Source organism: Pelophylax lessonae (genome assembly GCF_965119305.1).
Source record: "Pelophylax lessonae genome assembly, chromosome: 1".
NCBI lineage: Eukaryota > Metazoa > Chordata > Amphibia > Anura > Ranidae > Pelophylax > Pelophylax lessonae.
In genome coordinates this window covers 160661386-160681621 of record NC_138768.1, presented here as the reverse complement: position 1 = coordinate 160681621, position 20236 = coordinate 160661386, and the positions used below count along the sequence as shown (strand labels likewise).

General features: G+C 48.5%; 1 protein-coding gene across 1 annotated transcript in view; it reads right to left on the bottom strand.

The window, feature by feature from the left end:
- SLF1 (SMC5-SMC6 complex localization factor 1) overlaps positions 1-20236 on the bottom strand; it is a 181734-nt gene that overhangs the window by 140229 nt on the left and 21269 nt on the right. Inside the window, exon 4 of the mRNA XM_082247713.1 lies at positions 13047-13206. Within this exon, the coding sequence (XP_082103839.1) occupies positions 13047-13206 (160 nt within the window). The remainder of the gene's footprint in view (positions 1-13046; positions 13207-20236) is intronic.

Below are 20236 nucleotides of genomic sequence, written 5' to 3'. Positions count from 1 at the left end.
AAAGGGCGGCTGCTGGGGAACTGAAAGCATCACTTTTCCACTCCTTGAATGTGTATGGCGGAGAGTGCCAGAACAAAGCGTTCTGCTCACTGGAGGATGCCAGCTACTTCCAGGGCTGCCAACAAACTCTTTGTTCTGCCCTGGTGATTGACATAAGCCACCGCCATGGCATTGTCCAACTGGATTTGTACTGGGAGCTGCCAGAGTCAATCCGTCCAGTGATCCATGCACAGCCTGATCGCCCAAAGTTCTAAGACAATAAATGACTCCTCCAGCGTCCAACAACCCTGAATAGAGCTCTGTCCCAGGACACCTCCCCACCCGGACAGACTGCCATTCGTGGTGACCACTGTCCAATACAAGGGGAGAAAGGATTTGCCCTGCTACAAGAGTAAAGCCACCAGACTAGAGACCCCCTGATTTCCGGGCTCAGCTGAACCTGATTGTCCAGAGACCTTGAACACTTGTCCCATTTCACCAGGATCTCCCTTTGAAGGGGCCTCGTATGGAACTGTGCAAATGGAAATGCCTCGACGGTAGATACTATCAGGCCCAGTACCCGCATGCAAGTCCGGAGGGAGGACCACCTGCTGGACACCAGTAGATGAATTGCAGCATGCAACTTCTGGAGTTTGTTCAGAGGAAGGAACACTATGGCTAGAGCTGAATCCAGAGTCAGAACCAGATAATCAAATTTCCTGGATGGAATCAGAGCAGACTTCTGGTAATTTAGAAGCCACACAAACTCTATAGTGACCTTGACATCGTCCATTAAAGCAGCAAAAGGACTCTGCTTGCAAGAGGAAGGTGTCCAGGTTGCCCAGTACCGCAATCCACCACTGCTGTAGTAACCTCAGAAGTGGAGCCAAAAGAAAATCCCCCTGATGTAGGGATGCCACCAACATGTGAATGGACTCCATTCTGAAATCCTGTACCCGCACAAAGCAGTTCAGGGCCTTGAGGTCCAGAATCGGAAGTACCTTGCCCTGCTTCTTTAGGACAGTAAACAGGTTCAAATATAAAAGTCTTGAAACCGTTCTGATACCAGAACCAGGACAATCAAACCCTGAAGCAACAGGCCTTGCACCGCCCCGAAGAGAGCTTGCAATCGGTCTGTGGATAGATGTATATTGAAAGAAAGGACAAGTACGAAACTCTATATTGTAACCTGACAGTATAACTTAGTGGACCCATTTGTCGTTTACTGAGGGGGTCCACGGGCTCGGAAACCAACAAAGACGTCCCCCTACCCAAAAAGTATGGAGAGGTGTGTCCGTCAATTTACAAAAGAGAAACACAGATTTACTGGCCAGATCACCAGGTAAAAAAAGAAAAAAAAAAAACGATTTTTCCTACAACTTACCTGTAAATTCCTTTTCTTGGAGTACATCACCTAACACAGAGCAGGCCATAGAAATGACTATCTGGGTTATACGTCGCCTATAGGTGAATGGACACTAGAAAACCAATAGACAGGAAAGTTCCACATATATAATCCCTCACACACAGGAAGAACTTCAGTTTTTGTAGCAAGCAATGAAGATTCCAGAAAAGAGGGGAGTGACCTCTGTGTCCCGTGATGTACTCCAAGAAAAGGATTTTACAGGTAAGTTGTAGGAAAAATCCAATTTTCTTTATCTTACATCACGGGAAACAGAGCAGGCCATAATAAGGACTATTTGGGATGTCCTCAAGCAATGCCCTTAAGAGGAGGGAACATAGTAATTCCAAGACCGCCGTCGGACAAAAAAAGGATCTAAATCCAAATTGAGCCCTCTCTCGAGCTCCAACATCCACCTGGTAGAACCTAGTAAATGTCGTATTGAAGATCAAGTAGCAGCCTTGCAAATCTGAGCCATAGACACTTGATAATGCACTGCCCATAAAGCACTTACCCTCCTGGTAGAGTGCGCCTTTAACCTAAAGGGTGGGACCTTACCCTTTAAACCATACGCCTGAACAATGACCTGGCAAATTAATTTAGAAATAGTCAAACTTGTCGCTGCCTGGCCTCTCTTAGGCCCTTCTGGCAGGACAAAAAAAGCATCAGTGCTCCGAATTAGTGCTGACATTTTCAAACAGACCTTGACTGCCCGTACTACGTTGAGAAAATGTAATAATTTTTCTTCTGTGGTCCGAGGATTCCGAAAAAAGGAAGGCACAGTGATATCCTGATTTCGATGAAAACTGGAAACCACTTTGAGCAAAAAGGATGGATGTAGACGCAAGACCACTCTGTCCTGGTGCAGGACCTTGCAAGAAAGGCCCGCTTAAGGGCCGAGGTTACAGTGACCAAAAAAGGCTATTTCCTTACCAAGAGAACCAAGGGAATATGCCTGATAGCCTCAAACGGTTGCTTCTGTAACACGGAGAGCACAAGATTTAGGTTCCAGGGGCATAAGGGTGTTTTTACTTGTGGAACCATGCGAATCACAACTTTTATAAATGTTTGCACTAACCAATGTGTTGCTATCAGTCTCTGAAAGAAAACAGAGAAGGCCAAGATATGCCCCTCGATATTCCTGATGCCAGCTTCAATTCCACTTTTAATTTCAGAAAGGCAAGAATTCTTCCAATAACATACTTGCGAGGATGCCATCCTTTGGACTCACACCAAGAGAATTAAGATTTCCAGACTCTATAGTAGATTCTTCTAGACGGGCTTCCTAGTGTTTATCAATGTAGCTAGACCTGAAATCCCTTGATCCTTTAAGATTCTAGTCTCAATAGTCTGACAAACCAAATTCAGCGACCGTAAAGCAGGATGGCATATGGGACCATGGAAAAGTAGGTCTGGACGGCATGGAAGTGACCATGGATCCCCTACTGTCAATTTTACAATCTCTGCGCACCAAGGTCTCCTGGGCTAGGCCAGAGCCACCAGGATCACTGGTCTCCCTTCCACCTGTATTCTTCGCAGCAGCCGTGGCATAAGTTGGACCAGAGGAAAGGCATAGATAAGGGAGAACCGATGCCAAGGGATCACTAACGCATCTTTTCCGATAGTGATTGGATCCTTAGTTCTGGATACAAACTTGTCCAGCTTGTTGTTGAACCTGGATGCCAATAGATTTACGTCTGGGGTAACCCAACGTTAGCAAATCATTTGAAACACCTCGGGATGTAGGGACTATTCCCCTGGAAACAACTGCTGCCGAATTAGAAAGTCTGCCTGCCAGTTGTCCACCCCCAGGATGATTACTGCTGACAGAAAAGGTACAGGTTTCTCTGCCCATGCTAGAATATAGTTCACCTCTTTCTGGGCTGCTTGGTGCCCCTTAGTGGTTGATATAAGCCACTACAGTGGCATTGTCAGACTGAATTCTGACAGGACAATCCTGCAGCCTTGGCAGTCCAAAATACAAGTGCCAACCGAGCTGCCCGGATCTCCAAGATGTTGATGGGTAAGAGCTTTTCTACCCAAGACCACTTTACTTGGACAGATGCTTCCTCCAGAATAGTCCCCCAGCCTAATAGGCTAGCGTCTGTGGTCACTACCTTCCATATTATTGGCAGAAAAAAAGTCCCCCTAAATTGTTGGGTATCAACCACCACGTGAGACAGAACCACTGGGTGATCGAATGCTTGGAGCTTCTTGTTCCAAGCGGACAGAATGCTGTTCTAGAACAGCCTAGGATGAAAATGCGCATAAGGGATTGCCTCGATCAAGGAGACCATCTTTCCCAGCAATCTCATTCACAGCCGTATAGAGGGATATTTCCTCTCTCTTATGAACCAGACCAGACCTTTTATGGCCAGGACTTTTGCTGGGGGCAAAAAAAACTCTTGCCTGAGCTGTTGTCAGGGAATCAATACCCTGCGCAGGCGCACTGGCGCTGCCAACCGGCGAATGCCTATGCGCTTGCGCGTACGAAGAGGCACCTTGAATAGCTAGAGGCTACCTTACAATAGCTCAAGGCTACCTTGCAGTAGTTCGAGGCTACCTTGCAGTAGTTCGAGGCTACTTTGGAAAAGTCAGAGGCTACCTTGGAATAGTCAGAGGCTACCTTGGAATAATTAGAGGCTACCTCAGTATAGATCGAGGCTACCAAATTGGCCTATTTAAACACAGCTGTCACTACAGGAAGTTGCTGTGTTATCTTCAGCTCTCCTGTTTCTTGTGCCTGTTTGTAGTCTGCTGTTCCTGTTTACCTGACCCGGCTTGTCTTTGGATTCTGATTACCTGCTGCCCGCCTTTGACCTTGGCTTGTCCTGACCATTCTCCTGCCTGATCCTGATCTGTTTATCCGCTACCGGCTATTGGTCCTGGACCTGATCCTGGCTCCACCAGGGAATCCGGGGGACCGCGACCTGGTGTTAGCAAGCAGCCAAATCCATCCCCACCATCTGGGGCCCCTGGTGAAAACCGGCTAACACTAGACTCCGCACCTCTGGTGAACCTGTGCCACGCCAGTTACCCGGTAAGCCACTCCTCTTACGTCAGGCTCTGCCACATTACCCCGTGACAGTATAACACAGCCATGACTGAGCCTGCTAGAGGAGCCTCTCCTATGGATGACATCTGCCAGCATCTCACGGCCCTTACCCAAGCCGTTAAGTCCCTGCAAGAGGGCTATACCCAGTTGGAGGGTCGTGTTCAGTCCCTAACCTCCTCCACGGATCCTGCGGTTTCTGCTGCTTCCATGGCTTCCTCTGGGCATCCCTCGGGTCCAACGGTGGTGATGCTGCCTCCTGAGCCAAGGGTCCCTACGCCGGAAAGGTTTTCTGGGGATCGGAGCAAGTTCAGAGCCTTCCGCAATGCCTGCGAGCTATACTTCTCCCTGCAACCCCGAACCTTCTCCCTGGAAGCAACCAAGGTGGGGTTCATCATATCCCTGCTTCAAGGTGAACCTCAGTCCTGGGCTCACCGCCTGCTTGAAGAGCACAGTAACCAGCTGGACACCATGTCGTTTTTTTTTAATGCAATGGCGCAGTTGTATGAAGATCCGCAGCGTACTGCTACCGCAGAAACCGCGCTCACCGCACTTCAACAAGGCCGTAGAGCCGTGGAAGATTACGTCACTGACTTTAGGCGTTGGAGTACGGACACTCACTGGAACGACGCAGCCTTGCGACATCAGTTCCGCCTGGGTCTGTCAAAAAGTTTGAAGGATGAGCTGGCCCGAGTGGGCATACCTGAAACCCTGGAGGCATTAATCGCCTTGGCCATACAGATAGACCACCGGCTCCGTGAACGCAGGGCAGAGAGGTCCACGCAGCAGACCCGTCCGGTCTGGATGATGCCACGGGTCCCTAATCCCGTCCACACCTTCTCCTCTGGTTCCCGTCCCAGCAGCACGGCTCCGGCTACTCCTGAATCGGATACTTCAGAGCCGATGCAACTTGGGCTCATGCGTCCCTCCTTATCGGCAGAAGAACGCTTACGGCGACGTCAGAACAATCTGTGTCTGTATTGCGGAGAAGCCGGACACTTTGTACGCACATGCCCAGCGAAGATGCGTAAGTGTCTTTCTAAATCTCCCTCAAGTTACCCAGTTTCTGGCAACAATACCACTCACCTGGCTCTCTCTATCTCATTCCAGCTTCCAGAAGGCCTGATCCCGGTCACCGCTATAATTGATTCCGGGGCATGCAGCTGCTTCATTGACCTCACCTTTGCTGCACAACAACGCATCCCACTTCGACCCAAGTCGCAAGGACTTTCCATTTTCCTAGCAGATGGGTCCCACATCAAGTCTGGGCCAGTAACTCAAGAAACCCCTCCATTGCCTGTGGTCACCCTCGAAGGTCACAAGGAGTTGTTGTGCCTGGATGCCATCTCTTCTCCCTTGTTCCCCGTTATTCTGGGGTTACCCTGGTTACAAGCGCACAACCCGCAAATAAATTGGACTTCTGGAGACGTCAAGTTCCAGTCCCCTTACTGCCAGAATCATTGCCTGCCAGTACGCTATAGTGCTCCTAGCACTCTACTTTGTATGGACACTGATAAGGAGATACATTCCTCTGTTCCATTACCCTATCATGAATATCTGGATGTCTTCAGTAAACAAGGGGCCGAGACTCTACCCCCCCACCGCCCCTATGATTGTCCGATTGAGTTACTCCCGGGGGCCGAGATCCCTTTCGGACGTATCTTTCCTTTGTCTGAATGGGAATTGGGTACCCTAAAGGACTATGTAAAGGAGAATCTTGAGAAGGGATTCATCCAACCCTCTACTTCTCCGGCAGGAGCTGGGATCTTTTTTTAAGAGAAAAAAAGACCATTCACTTCGGCCATGTGTGGACTACCGCGAATTAAATAAAATTACGGTCAAGAACCGGTACCCCCTACCCTTGATTCCTGAACTCTTCCAGAGATTAAGAACCGCCACTATATTTACCAAACTGGACCTGCGGGGAGCCTACAATTTGGTCCGTATCAGGGAGGGGGACGAATGGAAGACAGCATTCCGCACCCGATTCGGTCATTATGAGTACTTGGTAATGCCTTTCGGGCTCTGCAATGCCCCGGCCACCTTCCAGCACTTCATCAACGATGTCCTCAGAGACTATCTGGACATCTTTGTGATTGTCTACTTGGACGATATCCTGGTCTTTTCTTCCTCCCTGGCCCAGCACCGAGAACACGTTAAAAGAGTACTCCACCGACTCCGGCTACACAGGCTCTATGCAAAACCTGAGAAATGCGAGTTTGAACAGCAGAGTATCCAGTTCCTCGGTCTAGTAATCTCCTCTGAAGGGGTCAGAATGGACCCTCAGAAGGTCTCCGCCATCCTGGATTGGCCCGCACCTGTGGATAAGAAGGGGATTCAGCGTTTCATAGGATTCGCAAATTTCTACAGGAAATTTATCAAGGGGTTTTCCTCTATCATCGCCCCTATTACCCTGCTCACCAAACAGGGTACCCATTTCCACTGGTCTCCCGAGGCTCAAGTCGCATTTACAACTCTAAAGGAGCTGTTCACTTCGGCCCCTATCCTCAGCCACCCGGATCCTGCCCTACCTTACATCCTCGAAGTTGACGCCTCGGAAATCGCAGTAGGAGCAGTCATCTCCCAGCATCAAGGCCTCAAGGACCTGATCCATCCGGTGGCTTTTTTCTCCCGTAAACTTTCTCCTGCGGAGAGGAACTATGATGTAGGGGACCGGGAACTCCTTGCCATCAAGACCGCCTTGGAGGAGTGGAGGTACCTGTTGGAAGGGGCAGCACATCCTATACTTATCTACACTGATCATAAGAACCTGGAGTATTTGAGGACGGCCAAACGCTTGAGACCTCGCCAAGCACGATGGGCACTTTTTTTTTCCAGGTTTTTATTCCATATAACGTACCGACCCGGTTCCAAAAATACGAAACCCGATGCTCTCTCCCGAATGTACGACAGTTCTAAAGGAATCCTTGTACCTGACACCATCTTGACCAAAGGTAATTTCCTGCTATTACAGTCTGACCTTCTTACCTCTCTGAGACAAGCCACAATAAATGCTTCCCATCCTCCTGGAACTGTACTGGTACCCAGAAATGGATTGCTATGGAGAGGAGATCAAATTTTTGTTCCAGAAAGTGCCCGGGTGTCCATCCTGGGACTTTGTCATGACCACCCGATGGCTGGTCATTTTGGGATTCACAAGACCCTAGATCTGGTTCAACGCACGTTCTGGTGGCCCGACTTAGAGAAATGTTGTAAGCAGTATGTCTCCTCCTGTACTATCTGCACACGAAGCAAGACAACCCGAAACAAAGCATGGGGCCTGCTCAGACCACTACCAGTCCCTGACAGACCATGGAAGATGATTGCCATGGATTTCATTGTGGAACTTCCTCCTTCAGATGGTTATTCTGCAATCTTCGTGGTAGTGGATCGTCTGTCGAAAATGGCTCATTTCATACCACTGAAGGGCACACCCTCCGCGCTCGAGACGGCGCAGGTCTTCATCAAGGAGATTGTAAGACTCCATGGGGTTCCAATGGACATTGTGTCGGATAGAGGTGTTCAATTTACTTCTCGCTTCTGGAGAGCTTTATGTGACTCATTGAAGATCAAGTTGTCAATGTCCTCTGCATACCATCCCCAGACTAACGGGCAGACTGAGAGGACCAACCAGACCCTCGAGCAATATATCCGATGTTTTACCTCCTTTGTTCAAGATGACTGGGTCTCGCTACTACCGTCAGCGGAGTTCGCATACAATAATGCCAAACACTCGGCTACAGGTCAGTCCCCATTCTATGCTAACTATGGGTTTCACCCATCCTTCTTGCCCTGCTTTGTTCCTGAACCTACAGTGCCAGCAGTCCGGGATATCATGGAGTTCCTTAAAGAGAACAACAAATTGTTACAGGATGCCATGACCAGGGCTCAGACCGCCAATAAAGAGGCCTTTGACAAAAAGAGGAGAGGTGAGTTGGTTCTTCAACCTGGCAACCTGGTATGGTTAGCCACTACCAACCTCCGATTGACATGCCCTTCCAAGAAACTGGCACCCAAGTTTATTGGCCCGTTCCCGGTGAAGAGGAGATTAAATGAGGTATCATACGAACTAACTCTACCCGATTCCCTCAAGATCCATCCGGTCTTCCATGTATCACTTTTGAAACCTGCAGTACCTGATTCCTTTCCAGGTAGAAGTTCGGAACCACCTGCTCCTGTCACCATCAACGGGGATGAAGAATTTGAGGTGGAGGCCATCCTAGACTGCAGAAGACGGAGGAATCAGTTACAATACTTAAATGGAGGGGCTACGGCCCCGAAGAGAACTGTTGGGAACCGGTACAGAATTTCCATGCCCAAGAATTAATCCGAAATTTTTTCCGCAACCATCCCCACAAAAGCAATCTTTTGGGCACCCGGAGGTTGCCCTTAAGGGGGGGCAATGTCAGGGAATCAATACCCTGCGCAGGCGCACTGGCGCTGCCAACCGGCGAATGCCTATGCGCTTGCGCGTACGAAGAGGCACCTTGAATAGCTAGAGGCTACCTTACAATAGCTCAAGGCTACCTTGCAGTAGTTCGAGGCTACCTTGCAGTAGTTCGAGGCTACTTTGGAAAAGTCAGAGGCTACCTTGGAATAGTCAGAGGCTACCTTGGAATAATTAGAGGCTACCTCAGTATAGCTCGAGGCTACCAAATTGGCCTATTTAAACACAGCTGTCACTACAGGAAGTTGCTGTGTTATCTTCAGCTCTCCTGTTTCCTGTGCCTGTTTGTAGTCTGCTGATCCTGTTTACCTGACCCGGCTTGTCTTTGGATTCTGATTACCTGCTGCCCGCCTTTGACCTTGGCTTGTCCTGACCATTCTCCTGCCTGATCCTGATCTGTTTATCCGCTACCAGCTATTGGTCCTGGACCTGATCCTGGCTCCACCAGGGAATCCGGGGGACCGCGACCTGGTGTTAGCAAGCAGCCAAATCCATCCCCACCATCTGGGGCCCCTGGTGAAAACCGGCTAACACTTAGACTCCGCACCTCTGGTGAACCTGTGCCACGCCAGTTACCCGGTAAGCCACTCCTCTTACGTCAGGCTCTGTCACATTACCCCGTGACTGCTGTGACCAGAATCAGGCCCAGATATTCTAGAACCTGAACTGGCCACAATGATGTTTTTTCTATGTTTAGAATCAAACCCAGGTCCAAGAACTGGAGTGTTAGGGTCACATTCTGTGTTAGCCCTGGACCTGGTTGATGAGTAATAGATTGTCTAGATATCCCAATATTGAGATCCCTTGAGACCTTAAGAATGCCAACACCGGAGCCAAGACCTTTGTAAACACTTGTGGGAACATTTGAACCCAGAAACCAAGGGAACTCCTGGAACTCTATCTTGTAGCCCTGAGCCACAGTGGACAAGACTTACCTGTCCTGTACTACCGTTTCCCAAGCCTCTGAAAATTGTAGAAGCCTTCCCCCCACCCGTGTGAGTGGGGGCACCCCTTCATAAAGCAGACTTGAAATGGGAATCCCGTCAGTAACTTCTTACATGGCAATTCCGCCGACCAATTCTTAAGCCACAAGTCTCTGCGCATGTGTACTGAGAGAAGTGCAAAGCGAGACACCTGTTGAATGGAATCCTGGAAAGCATCTATTGCAAAACACAAGGCACGAGGAAGCGCCGCAAATTCCTCAATAGTTTCCCCTTGAGTAGGCAGGTTTGTAGCCAACCTCTTAAAACAATTTTTTTAGGACTGGCAAATTCCTATTTGCTACTGCCGGCTGAACTGCCGACCCGGGAACGACAAGTGAGGCTTTTAGCAAGGACTCCAACTTTTTATCCGCTGGGTCCTTAAATACCTGGGCATTGTCAACCGGACAGATTACATTTTTGTTCACAGAAGAAATAGCAGCGTCTACCAAAGGCATACACCACTTTCTTTTGAACTTTTCCTCCATAGGATATAGCAAGGGAAACCTTTTTGGAGGCATAAACATCCTATGAGGGTGATCCCAATCTGCATACACCAGCTGTTCAAGTAGAGGCTGTAAAGGGAAAGGCTGGGAACTCTGTTGAAGGCATAAGGAGCCCAATGAAGAGAAGGAGGCTTCTGACACCTCTAACGGAGGCAATTTAAAACCAGCCGGACCATTTCGGTAAGAGACTAAATCAGCAACCTCTGTGAGTGAGAGGCTGAAAATGGCTCCTCTGAAGAGGAATCTCCAGCCTGCCCCTCTTCCAGGTTGTTCACAGTTACTTTTTCAATATCCTCTACCCACTCTGGCTCTAAACTAGGGGTCCCCCCTCAGGCCTGAGTGTCCAGGTGCCCAGCCGGATCCCTGCTGTTCCCAGACTCGGGAGAGGGAGATCTATCCAGTTTCCTCCCCCCTGCGATACAGAGTCAATCATTCCGGCTATTTTACCCTCAAAACTAGCCAAGGCAGATGCCAAGTCATCCTTTGTGACATAGGATGAGGCATTGGAAGTAGCAACAATACCCGACAAGCATAAAGGCTCAGATTGGCCAGTTGCTTCAGGCCTATCAGGGGAAGACAGCACAGCAGGAATAAGACTAGGACCCACCAATCCTGTGCCCCCCCCCCCCCCCCTGCTGCTTACTTTAAGTAAGACCCAGATCTGAGGTAAAAACCATCTCTACACTATCCTGTAAGGAAAACTGTGATCCAGCCTTCCGCAGCCACCATAGTTACTACCCCACCTCCAGAAACTAGTACCTCCAGCCGTGTCCAAGCCCCATAGACTCACATGCCCCAGTGAAACCTGCTCTGTGTCCCTTGCAGCTTCAGCCAGCAGCTCTGTGAACTTTGCCCGCCTTGCAAGCTGAAACAACGTGTCACGTGCACGCTCATGACGTCACATGCATGCTTTTCCATGCATGCTCATCGTGCGTGCGCGCGCTTAGAGGAAGTTTGTTACAGACCTCGCGGTCTGCCTGGCTGTGTGGCAAAGCTGAGCTCTTTGCTAAAAAACACAAGAACAAGGCAACGCTATACAAGGCATCTTCGCCCAGAGACTACTGACCCCTAGTGAAAAAACACAGTACTGCAGGCACTGGAGAGGTAATAGTGCACAAATTTTCCCATCACCTCTTTTTTTTTTTTAAAAGAGAAGGAAAAAACGTACCAGTCCCACTGCAGCATCCTGAAACAGGGCCCAATCTTCACCCATCACGGCGGGCCCTGTCATCTCTAGACCTTCAAGGACCGGGTCCCCCTTTTTATATTGGGGTCCACACCCTTGGACCTCTACAGCACCCTGATGGAAAAATCCTTGGAAATGATAACCAGGGTTCCAACTCTCAGGGTCCAGCAGGTCGCATTACAGGCCAGACCTCGTTCCTTTCCATCCGAGGCTCGGGTACCATCTTTTTAGCGCTTAGCCATCCGAATAGATCACAACGCCCCTTTAGTGGGATATCATGTAGGTTGAAGAGCTTTTAAATAGCCATGACCATCACCTTCAAGACACTGGCGAAAAAAACTGAGGTTCTGTGGGTGTGTGTGTGTGTGTGTGTGGGGGGGGGGTTGTATAGGGGGAACTGTCTATTGGTTTGCCGATGTTAATTCACCTATAGGTGGCGTATAACCCTGATAGTCATTATTATGGCCTATTCTGTGTCCCGTGATGTACGATTAAGAAAAAAGCTTAACAAAGAAACCTTATGCTCCAACCACACCTAATAATTGGTAAGCTGTAATTAAATAAAATATTCACTTTTGGGTTTAATATTGTTCAAAGAGCTTGTTCACACTATGTAAGTTGAGCTGCCTATTTGCATAGATCAACATTGGATCAACACAACCACATACAAAGCAAACTTTTTCTACATGCCTTGTTCACACTATAATGCTGTGTTGAGGTATATTTTACAAAAAAGGCAGACATGCTGCCTTTTTACACAACCCACCTCGGTACATGCCCCTGCACAACAGCGTAATGCATTTTGCTTTAGCTGCAGGCTGCTGTAAACAAACCGTAAGGAAGTCCTTTAGTAATGCACATTATACAAAGGCCTTGACTCCACTCATGGAGTCAAATCATTTTTTTTTCCCCGAAAGTCCTATAATACCTCTGTGATGGCTGTTAAGTCTCTGGTACCGGTAGTGGGGATAATGCCAGGTTGGAGCAAGGGTTGATGTATATACAGAGAACCAACTAGAATTTGTTCTTTCATTGTTTTCATTACTTCTAAGGTTCACCTTAAATTACAGATGTATTTTGCTTGTAAACATGCCCAAGAAGCGCAGGCCAGTGATGTCTCGTAACACAGAACAATGTTTACCTTCTTGTTTTTAGCAATATAATTAAAATGTCACAGCGTGACATATTAATTTCTATACACCCCAGCTCAACTACGGTGCACAGAAACAGATGGAGTTGTGGGTGAGCTGTGGTGAAGAACAGAAAAAATGCTACATTTTTGCAGATTTCTGCACTGCACCACATCTCACCTGAAGACTAAGCTCAAGTATGGAAAGAGCACAGACCGGAGGTTTGCTAACGCAGAAAACCATAGGTCTCCACGCAAATGTGAACAAGCCCTAAGTTTTCTAACAGAACTACTTTCTTGTTTACGGTGTTCTTTTGTCAAAGGAAATTGTAAGAATTCACAAAAAGAATTTGAATTAATATTACCTCTAGAAGATATGCTCCAAGGTACAGCACCGAGTAATAAGGAGCATTGTAACTCCTTTCTTTGTCTTTCAAGAAGCTTTGATTATTGGTAAAGACATGTGTGACTACTTCCTCTGGGTTCTGCAGATCGCACACAGTTGCTTGACCAGCCGTGAGAACTCTGTTAAGTAACAATGACATAAGTCAGTCAACTATATATTGAAATCTGACAATTTTTCTATTGTATCAGAACATATGTTACACATGCGTTGTTATTTGTTTGCCTTTAACACTTAGGCTCCATGTACACGGGACGCTGGAAATGGCCGTTTAGGAGCAGTTGGGCGTTTTTATCAGAAGTCCCTGAACGCAGCTCCATGTTATCTTATCTGTCCATTTACACATGGTCGTTTACAGTCATTTGCAGGCAGTTGCGTTCAGGGACTTTTTTTAGAACGCAATTATATTGCGTTCGAACGTGTGTTTCCGACGTTTCAAACGCAGAAACGCGGCCGAACGTGACTAAACGTGACTGAACGTGATGAACCTACGTTCAGCCACGTTATACGTTTTTTTTCTTCCATTCAAAATCAATGGTTCCCTATGGGAGCCTATTGATTTGAATGGAAGTCACCGCAAGTCGGATCCGACTTGCGGCGCGACCTGCACTGTGAGAATCTTGAGGGGGAACTCCACACCAAAAATGGGAAAAAAATTGCGTGGGGTTCCCCCCCAGGTTCCAAACCAGGCCCTTCGGGTCCGGCATGGAATTTGAGGGTAGCCCCCTACGCCGAAAAAACGGCGTGGGGTCCCCCCCAAAATCCATACCAGACCCTTATCCGAGGGAACCATTGATTTTGAATGGAGGCAGAAAAACGCTGCTAAAAGCAACGTGGCCAAACGTGCAATAACGCAAATGGAAAAAGCTACTGAAAGCATGTTTAACAGCTGCTTTTTCCCGGCGTCAGAAATAGCTTTGCAGGACGTTTTTTCTAACGTCCCGTGTACATGGAGCCTTAAGGACAAGGCCTATTTCTGACACTTGTTGTTTACAAGTTAAAATTAGTATTTTTGCTAGAAAGTAACTTAGAACCCACAAACATTATATATTTTTTTTTAAGCAGAGATCCTAGAGAATAAAATAGAGATCGTTGCAATACTTTATGTCACATCGTATTTGCACAGTGGTCTTACAAACGCACATTTTTTGGAAAAAACAAACACTTTTTTGAATTAAAAAATTAAAACAGTAAAGTTAGTCCAATTTTTTTCTTAATGTGAAAGATAATGTTACGCCAAGTAAATAGATACCAAACATGTCATGCTTCAAAATTGCGCATGCTTGTCAGGTAACAACCAACAGTTTGGTCAATCAGCGCATTCGCGCATTGGTGCGAATACGCATGCGCGGCCAACTCCGGGCAAACGCAATCGTGCGTAATGGCGCTTGGCGCCAAACGGCCTATTTAAGGTCAGCAGCTACAGTCACTAGCTGCTGGATGATCTTCAGCTTCCCGTGTTCCCCTGTGCCTTGTTTTGCTTGCTGATCTTTGACTTCCTGTTGCCGACCCAGATTGCTTGACCTTGACTCCTCTTGAAACCTCTGGCTCCTGACCTTTTGGCGTGTTCCTGGACTCTCTCCTGCCTTCTCCAGTGTCTGACCCGGCTTGGCTCCTGACTTCGCTTTATCAGTATCCTGTGGGCTACCCAGCTTACCTCTGCTCCTGCAGCACACCTGCCTGGCTTGCCAAGTGCTCGAGATCCACCTTGGACTTTACCACTCATTGGCTCCAGCCTCTATCTGGCCATCCCAGCCGGCAACCTGTGCTACTTCGGGCACAGCACTCCCTGTCCCACTTCCAGGGGTGCTCTGCACCTAGCCGCAAGGGGAGCCCTCTATACACTCCGGCTTCGGATCAGGTATGTGACAGTATCATCCAGCCATGACAGAAGCCGAGAGAGGTGCCTCCCCGCTGGAAGCCTTGTGCCAGCAAGTTGCAGCATTAACCCAGGCTGTGAAGAATCTTCAAGATGGTTACTTCCAACTGGAAGGTCGTTTACAGTACCTGACTACACCATCTCTGGCGACAACTTCAGATCCATCCGTTGCAGTCTCTAACCCCGCTCCCTCAGTTTCGGGACAGTCAGCTTCCACTCCTACTGCGATGGCTCCTCCTCCTGAACCCAGAGTACCCATACCTGAACGCTTCTCTGGTGACCGCAGGAAGTTCAAATCATTCAAAAACGCCTGCCTATTGTACCTGGCCCTGCAACCCAGAACTTTTTCCTTGGAGACAGTTAAAGTGGGGTTTATTATCTCCCTGTTGTCTGATGAACCCCAGTCCTGGACCCACCATTTACTGGAACAGAAAGATCCTACCCTTGATTCTGTTGATGTTTTCTTTGAAGCGATGGCCCAGCTGTACGATGACCCACAACGTATGGCCACTGCTGAGGCTACGCTCCATAAACTACAGCAAGGCCGACGCCCTGTGGAAGATTACACTGTGGACTTTCGTAGGTGGGCTGCAGATACAGGTTGGAATGAGGCCGCCCTCAAATATCAGTATCGGTTAGGCCTGTCTGAAACTCTTAAGGATGAGTTGGCACGAGTAGAGACCCCCACCACATTAGAAGGGCTCATTCAATTGGCCATCCAGTTAGACAGACGTTTGCGGGAACGTCAGTCCGAACGTGCTCAGTTCTTTCAGCCTGCCTGGATGTTACTCAAGGTGCCAACATCTCCTGCACCTCTACCCACTGCTGCCAACCCGATGTCGCCGGAAGAGCCTATGCAGATCGGGGTGGTTCGTACAGCTTTAACCCCTGCTGAAAGACTTCGCCGCAGGCAACTGAACTTATGTCTGTACTGTGGGGGAGATGGACACTTTCTCCGCAACTGCCCAGTGAGACCAAGTAAGCCCTCTGTTTCCAACTGTATGCATCTCCAGATTCCGGGACCTTACCCCACTCATCTGGTCCTCCTTGTTTCGTTACAGGTGGCAGGAGGGGAGATCAAGCTGCCAGCAATCATCGACTCCGGAGCCTGCAGCTGTTTCCTGGATATCTTGGTAGCAAGAAACCTTCACATTCCACTCCAGACCAAGAGCCATAAACTGGAAATCCACCTCGCAGATGGCACCACTCCCAGATCCGGGCCCATCACCCAGGAAACCTTACCTGTACTTACCACAACAGGCCCTGGCCATAAGGAACTTCTTCACTTTGACATTCTTCCTTCACCCATGTTTCCTGTAATTCTGGGAATTCCTTGGCTACGGGCACACAACCCGCTGATAGACTGGTCCAAAGGGGAAGTATCTTTCAAATTACTATACTGCCTTCAACATTGTGTGGCTCCTGAGATCCCGCCTCCTGACAGCTGTCTTTCCATTCAGCCTGTCTCCAATGCCAGCCAAGATGTTCCCTCCGTTTACCATAACTTTCTGGATGTTTTTGATAAAAAGAAAGCGGACTCATTACCACCTCACCGTCCCTATGATTGCCCGATAGAGCTGTTGCCTGGTGCGGAGATCCCTTTCGGCCGTATTTTCCCGCTTTCAGGGACTGAGCTTGAAGCCCTACGGCAATATATCGACGAGAACCTCAAGAAAGGGTTAATTCGTCCTTCCTCCTCTCCAGCTGGAGCCGGAATCTTTTTTGTGGAAAAGAAAGACCATACCCTAAAGGCCATGTGTGGATTACAGGGACCTGAATAAAATCACTATAAAGAACCGCTACCCACTTCCTTTCGTTCCTGAGCTCTTCCAGAGGTTCCGTTCCGGCCAAGTCTTCACTAAATTAGACTTACGAGGTGCTTATAATTTGGTACGAATCCGTGAAGGCAACGAGTGGAAGACTGCTTTTCGAACCCGTTTCGGGCACTTCGAATACTTGGTTATGCCTTTCGGGTTGTGCAATGCCCCCGCCACCTTCCAGCACCTAGTAAACAATATTTTTAGAGAATTCCTGGACAATTTCCTTATAGTTTACTTAGACGACATTCTTATTTTCTCTGCCACCCTGGATTTGCATAGAATACATGTGCAAAAAGTATTGGCCACCCTCAGAAAACACAGGCTTTTTGCAAAAGCAGAAAAATGTGAATTTGAGAAATCATCAATACAATTTCTAGGTTTGATTATCTCCACAGATGGAATAGCAATGGACCCTCAGAAAGTGTCTGCCATCCTAGATTGGCCTGCCCCCACGGACAAGAAAGGCATCCAGAGGTTTGTGGGTTTCGCAAATTTTTATCGCAGGTTCATTAAAGACTTTTCCCACATCATTGCCCCCATTACTCAGATGACTCGGCAACACACTTGTTTCCAATGGTCTCCAGAGGCTCAAATGGCATTCGACAAACTCAAGGCTGTGTTCACCAGCGCTCCCGTGCTACAACACTCAGACCCGGCCTTGCCTTACGTCCTTGAGGTCGATGCTTCAGAAGTGGCCACAGGAGCAATCCTCTCTCAACGCCAGGGACCCAAAGCTTTGCTTCACCCAGTAGCTTTTTTTTCTCGAAAGCTCACTCAGCCGGAGAAAAACTATGATGTAGGGGACCGAGAACTGTTGGCCATCAAGGCTGCGCTTGAAGAATGGCGGTATTTGCTGGAGGGTGCAGCCCACCCAATATTGATATTTACAGACCACAAGAATCTCGAATATCTCAGATCAGCCAGACGCCTAAGACCTCGACAAGCCAGATGGGCGCTATTCTTTTCGAGGTTTCATTTCCATCTCACGTACTGGCCAGGATCCAAGAATGGAAAGGCAGATGCCCTTTCGCGGATGTTTCCTGAAACTCCTGTGGATGTCACCCCTAGTACAATTCTGTCCTCTCAAAATTTTCTTTTAATTCAGCCTGATCTTAGGACCACCCTTGAACTGGCCTCTGCTCAATGCTCTGCTCCTGAGACTTCTACACTCCAGAAACAGGGAAAATTTTTCTTGCATAAAGATAAGATCTTTGTACCCCAGGAAGCCAGAATCACGGTCCTTAAAGCTTTTCATGACCATCAATTAGCCGGTCACTTTGGGGTCCGCAAGACCCTGGAACTCATCCAACGATCCTATTGGTGGCCCGGCTTAAGACAGGACTGCAAGGACTATGTGAGTGCCTGTACGACCTGCCTTCGGAGTAAGGGCAGCCACGTCCAGGCCTGGGGTCTGTTGAAACCACTTCCTGTTCCGAAACAACCATGGGAAATGTTGTCCATGGACTTTATAGTGGACCTTCCTTCTCCAGAGGGATTCTCCACAATCATGGTGGTAGTGGATTGCCTATCTAAGATGGCCCACTTTTTGCCCATGGTAGGCACTCCGTCGGCCGTGGACACGGCACACACTTTTGTCAAAAAGATCGTGAGACTACATGGTCTACCCGGCAGCATTGTGTCCGACCGTGGAGTACAATTTACCTCCACATTCTGGAAGGCCCTTTGTAAAGTCTTGAACTTCGAAGTCTGCTTATCCTCAGCATATCACCCTCAAAGTAATGGTCAAACAGAAAGGACAAACCAGACCCTTGAGCAATATCTCCGCTGCTTCTCCACATTTTCGCAAGACAATTGGGTAGCCTTGCTCCTGTGTGCCGAGTTCGCATACAACAACTGAATTCACGCTTCCACACACCAGTCTCCATTTTTTGTGAACTATGGTTTCCACCCATCTTTCCTGTCTAACCCTATGCCTGAAACTATGGTACCTGCTGTGCAAGATAGGATAGCCTTCCTCCAAGAGTACTTTCTGCTCTTACAAAGGACCATGCAAAAGGCACAAGAAGACTATAAAGAATTTTACGATGAGAGGAAGAAAGACAGTCCTGCCCTGAAGGTGGGAGACAAGGTGTGGCTGTCCACTCTTAACCTCAAGCTGTCCTGCCCATCCAAGAAGCTGGGTCCAAGGTTTATTGGCCTCTTCCCGATCAAAAGAGTAATCAACCCTGTGGCTTTTGAATTGTGTCTTCCAAATTCGTACAGGATTCATCTAGTTTTCCATGTGTCCTTGCTTAAACCGGCCAATCCTGGTCCCTTTCCTGATAGAGATAATTTGCATCCACCTCCAGTTATGGTAAATGGAGAGACTGAATATGAAGTGGAATCCATTCTGGATTGCCGTAGAAGAGGAAGGCAAGCCCAGTATCTAATAAAATGGAAGGGCTATTCTCCGGAGGAAAGTTCTTGGGAACCTGCACAAAATATACATGCTCCCAGACTGCTACGGGACTTTTTCAAGAAATTCCCTGAAAAAAAGGCCCTTTTAGGCATCCGGAGGCTGCCCCTCGGGGGGGGGGGGGGGGGGGCACTGTCCGGTAACCACCAACAGTTTGGCCAATCAGCGCATTCGTGCATTGGCGCGAATACGCATGCGCGGCCAACTCCGGGCAAACGCAATCAAGAATGTGCGTGCGCCAACGCGCACGCGCGTACACCGTGCGTAATGGCGCTTGGCGCCAAACGGCCTATTTAAGGTCAGCAGCTACAGTCACTAGCTGCTGGATGATCTTCAGCTTCCCGTGTTCCCCTGTGCCTTGTTTTGCTTGCTGATCTTTGACTTCCTGTTGCCGACCCGGATTGCTTGACCTTGACTCCTCTTGAAACCTCTGGCTCCTGACCTTTTGGTGTGTTCCTGGACTCTCTCCTGCCTTCTCCAGTGCCTGACCCGGCTTGGCTCCTGACTTCGCTTTATCAGTATCCTGTGGGCTACCCAGCTTACCTCTGCTCCTGCAGCACACCTGCCTGGCTTGCCAAGTGCTCCAGATCCGCCTTGGACTTTACCACTCATTGGCACCAGCCTCTATCTGGCCATCCCAGCCGGCAACCCGTGCTACTTCGGGCATAGCACTCCCTGTCCCACTTCCAGGGGTGCTCTGCACCTAGCCGCAAGGGGAGCCCTCTCTACACTCCGGCTTCGGATCAGGTACGTGATAATGCTCATGGAATGGTGGCAAACTATGGTACTTAAAAATCTCCATAGGCGACGCTTTAAAATGTTTTACAGGTTATCAGTTTAGAGTTACAGAGGAGGTCTAGCGCTAGAATTATTGCGGCGATACTTCACATGTGTGGTTTACATATGTGGGCGCGACTTGCGTATGCGTTCACTTCTGCGCATCACTTTTATTCCTATTACAAGGAACGTAAATGTTCCTTGTAATAGAAATAAGCAGGACAGGTCCTGAAAAAAGACCTCAGATATCACATCTACAC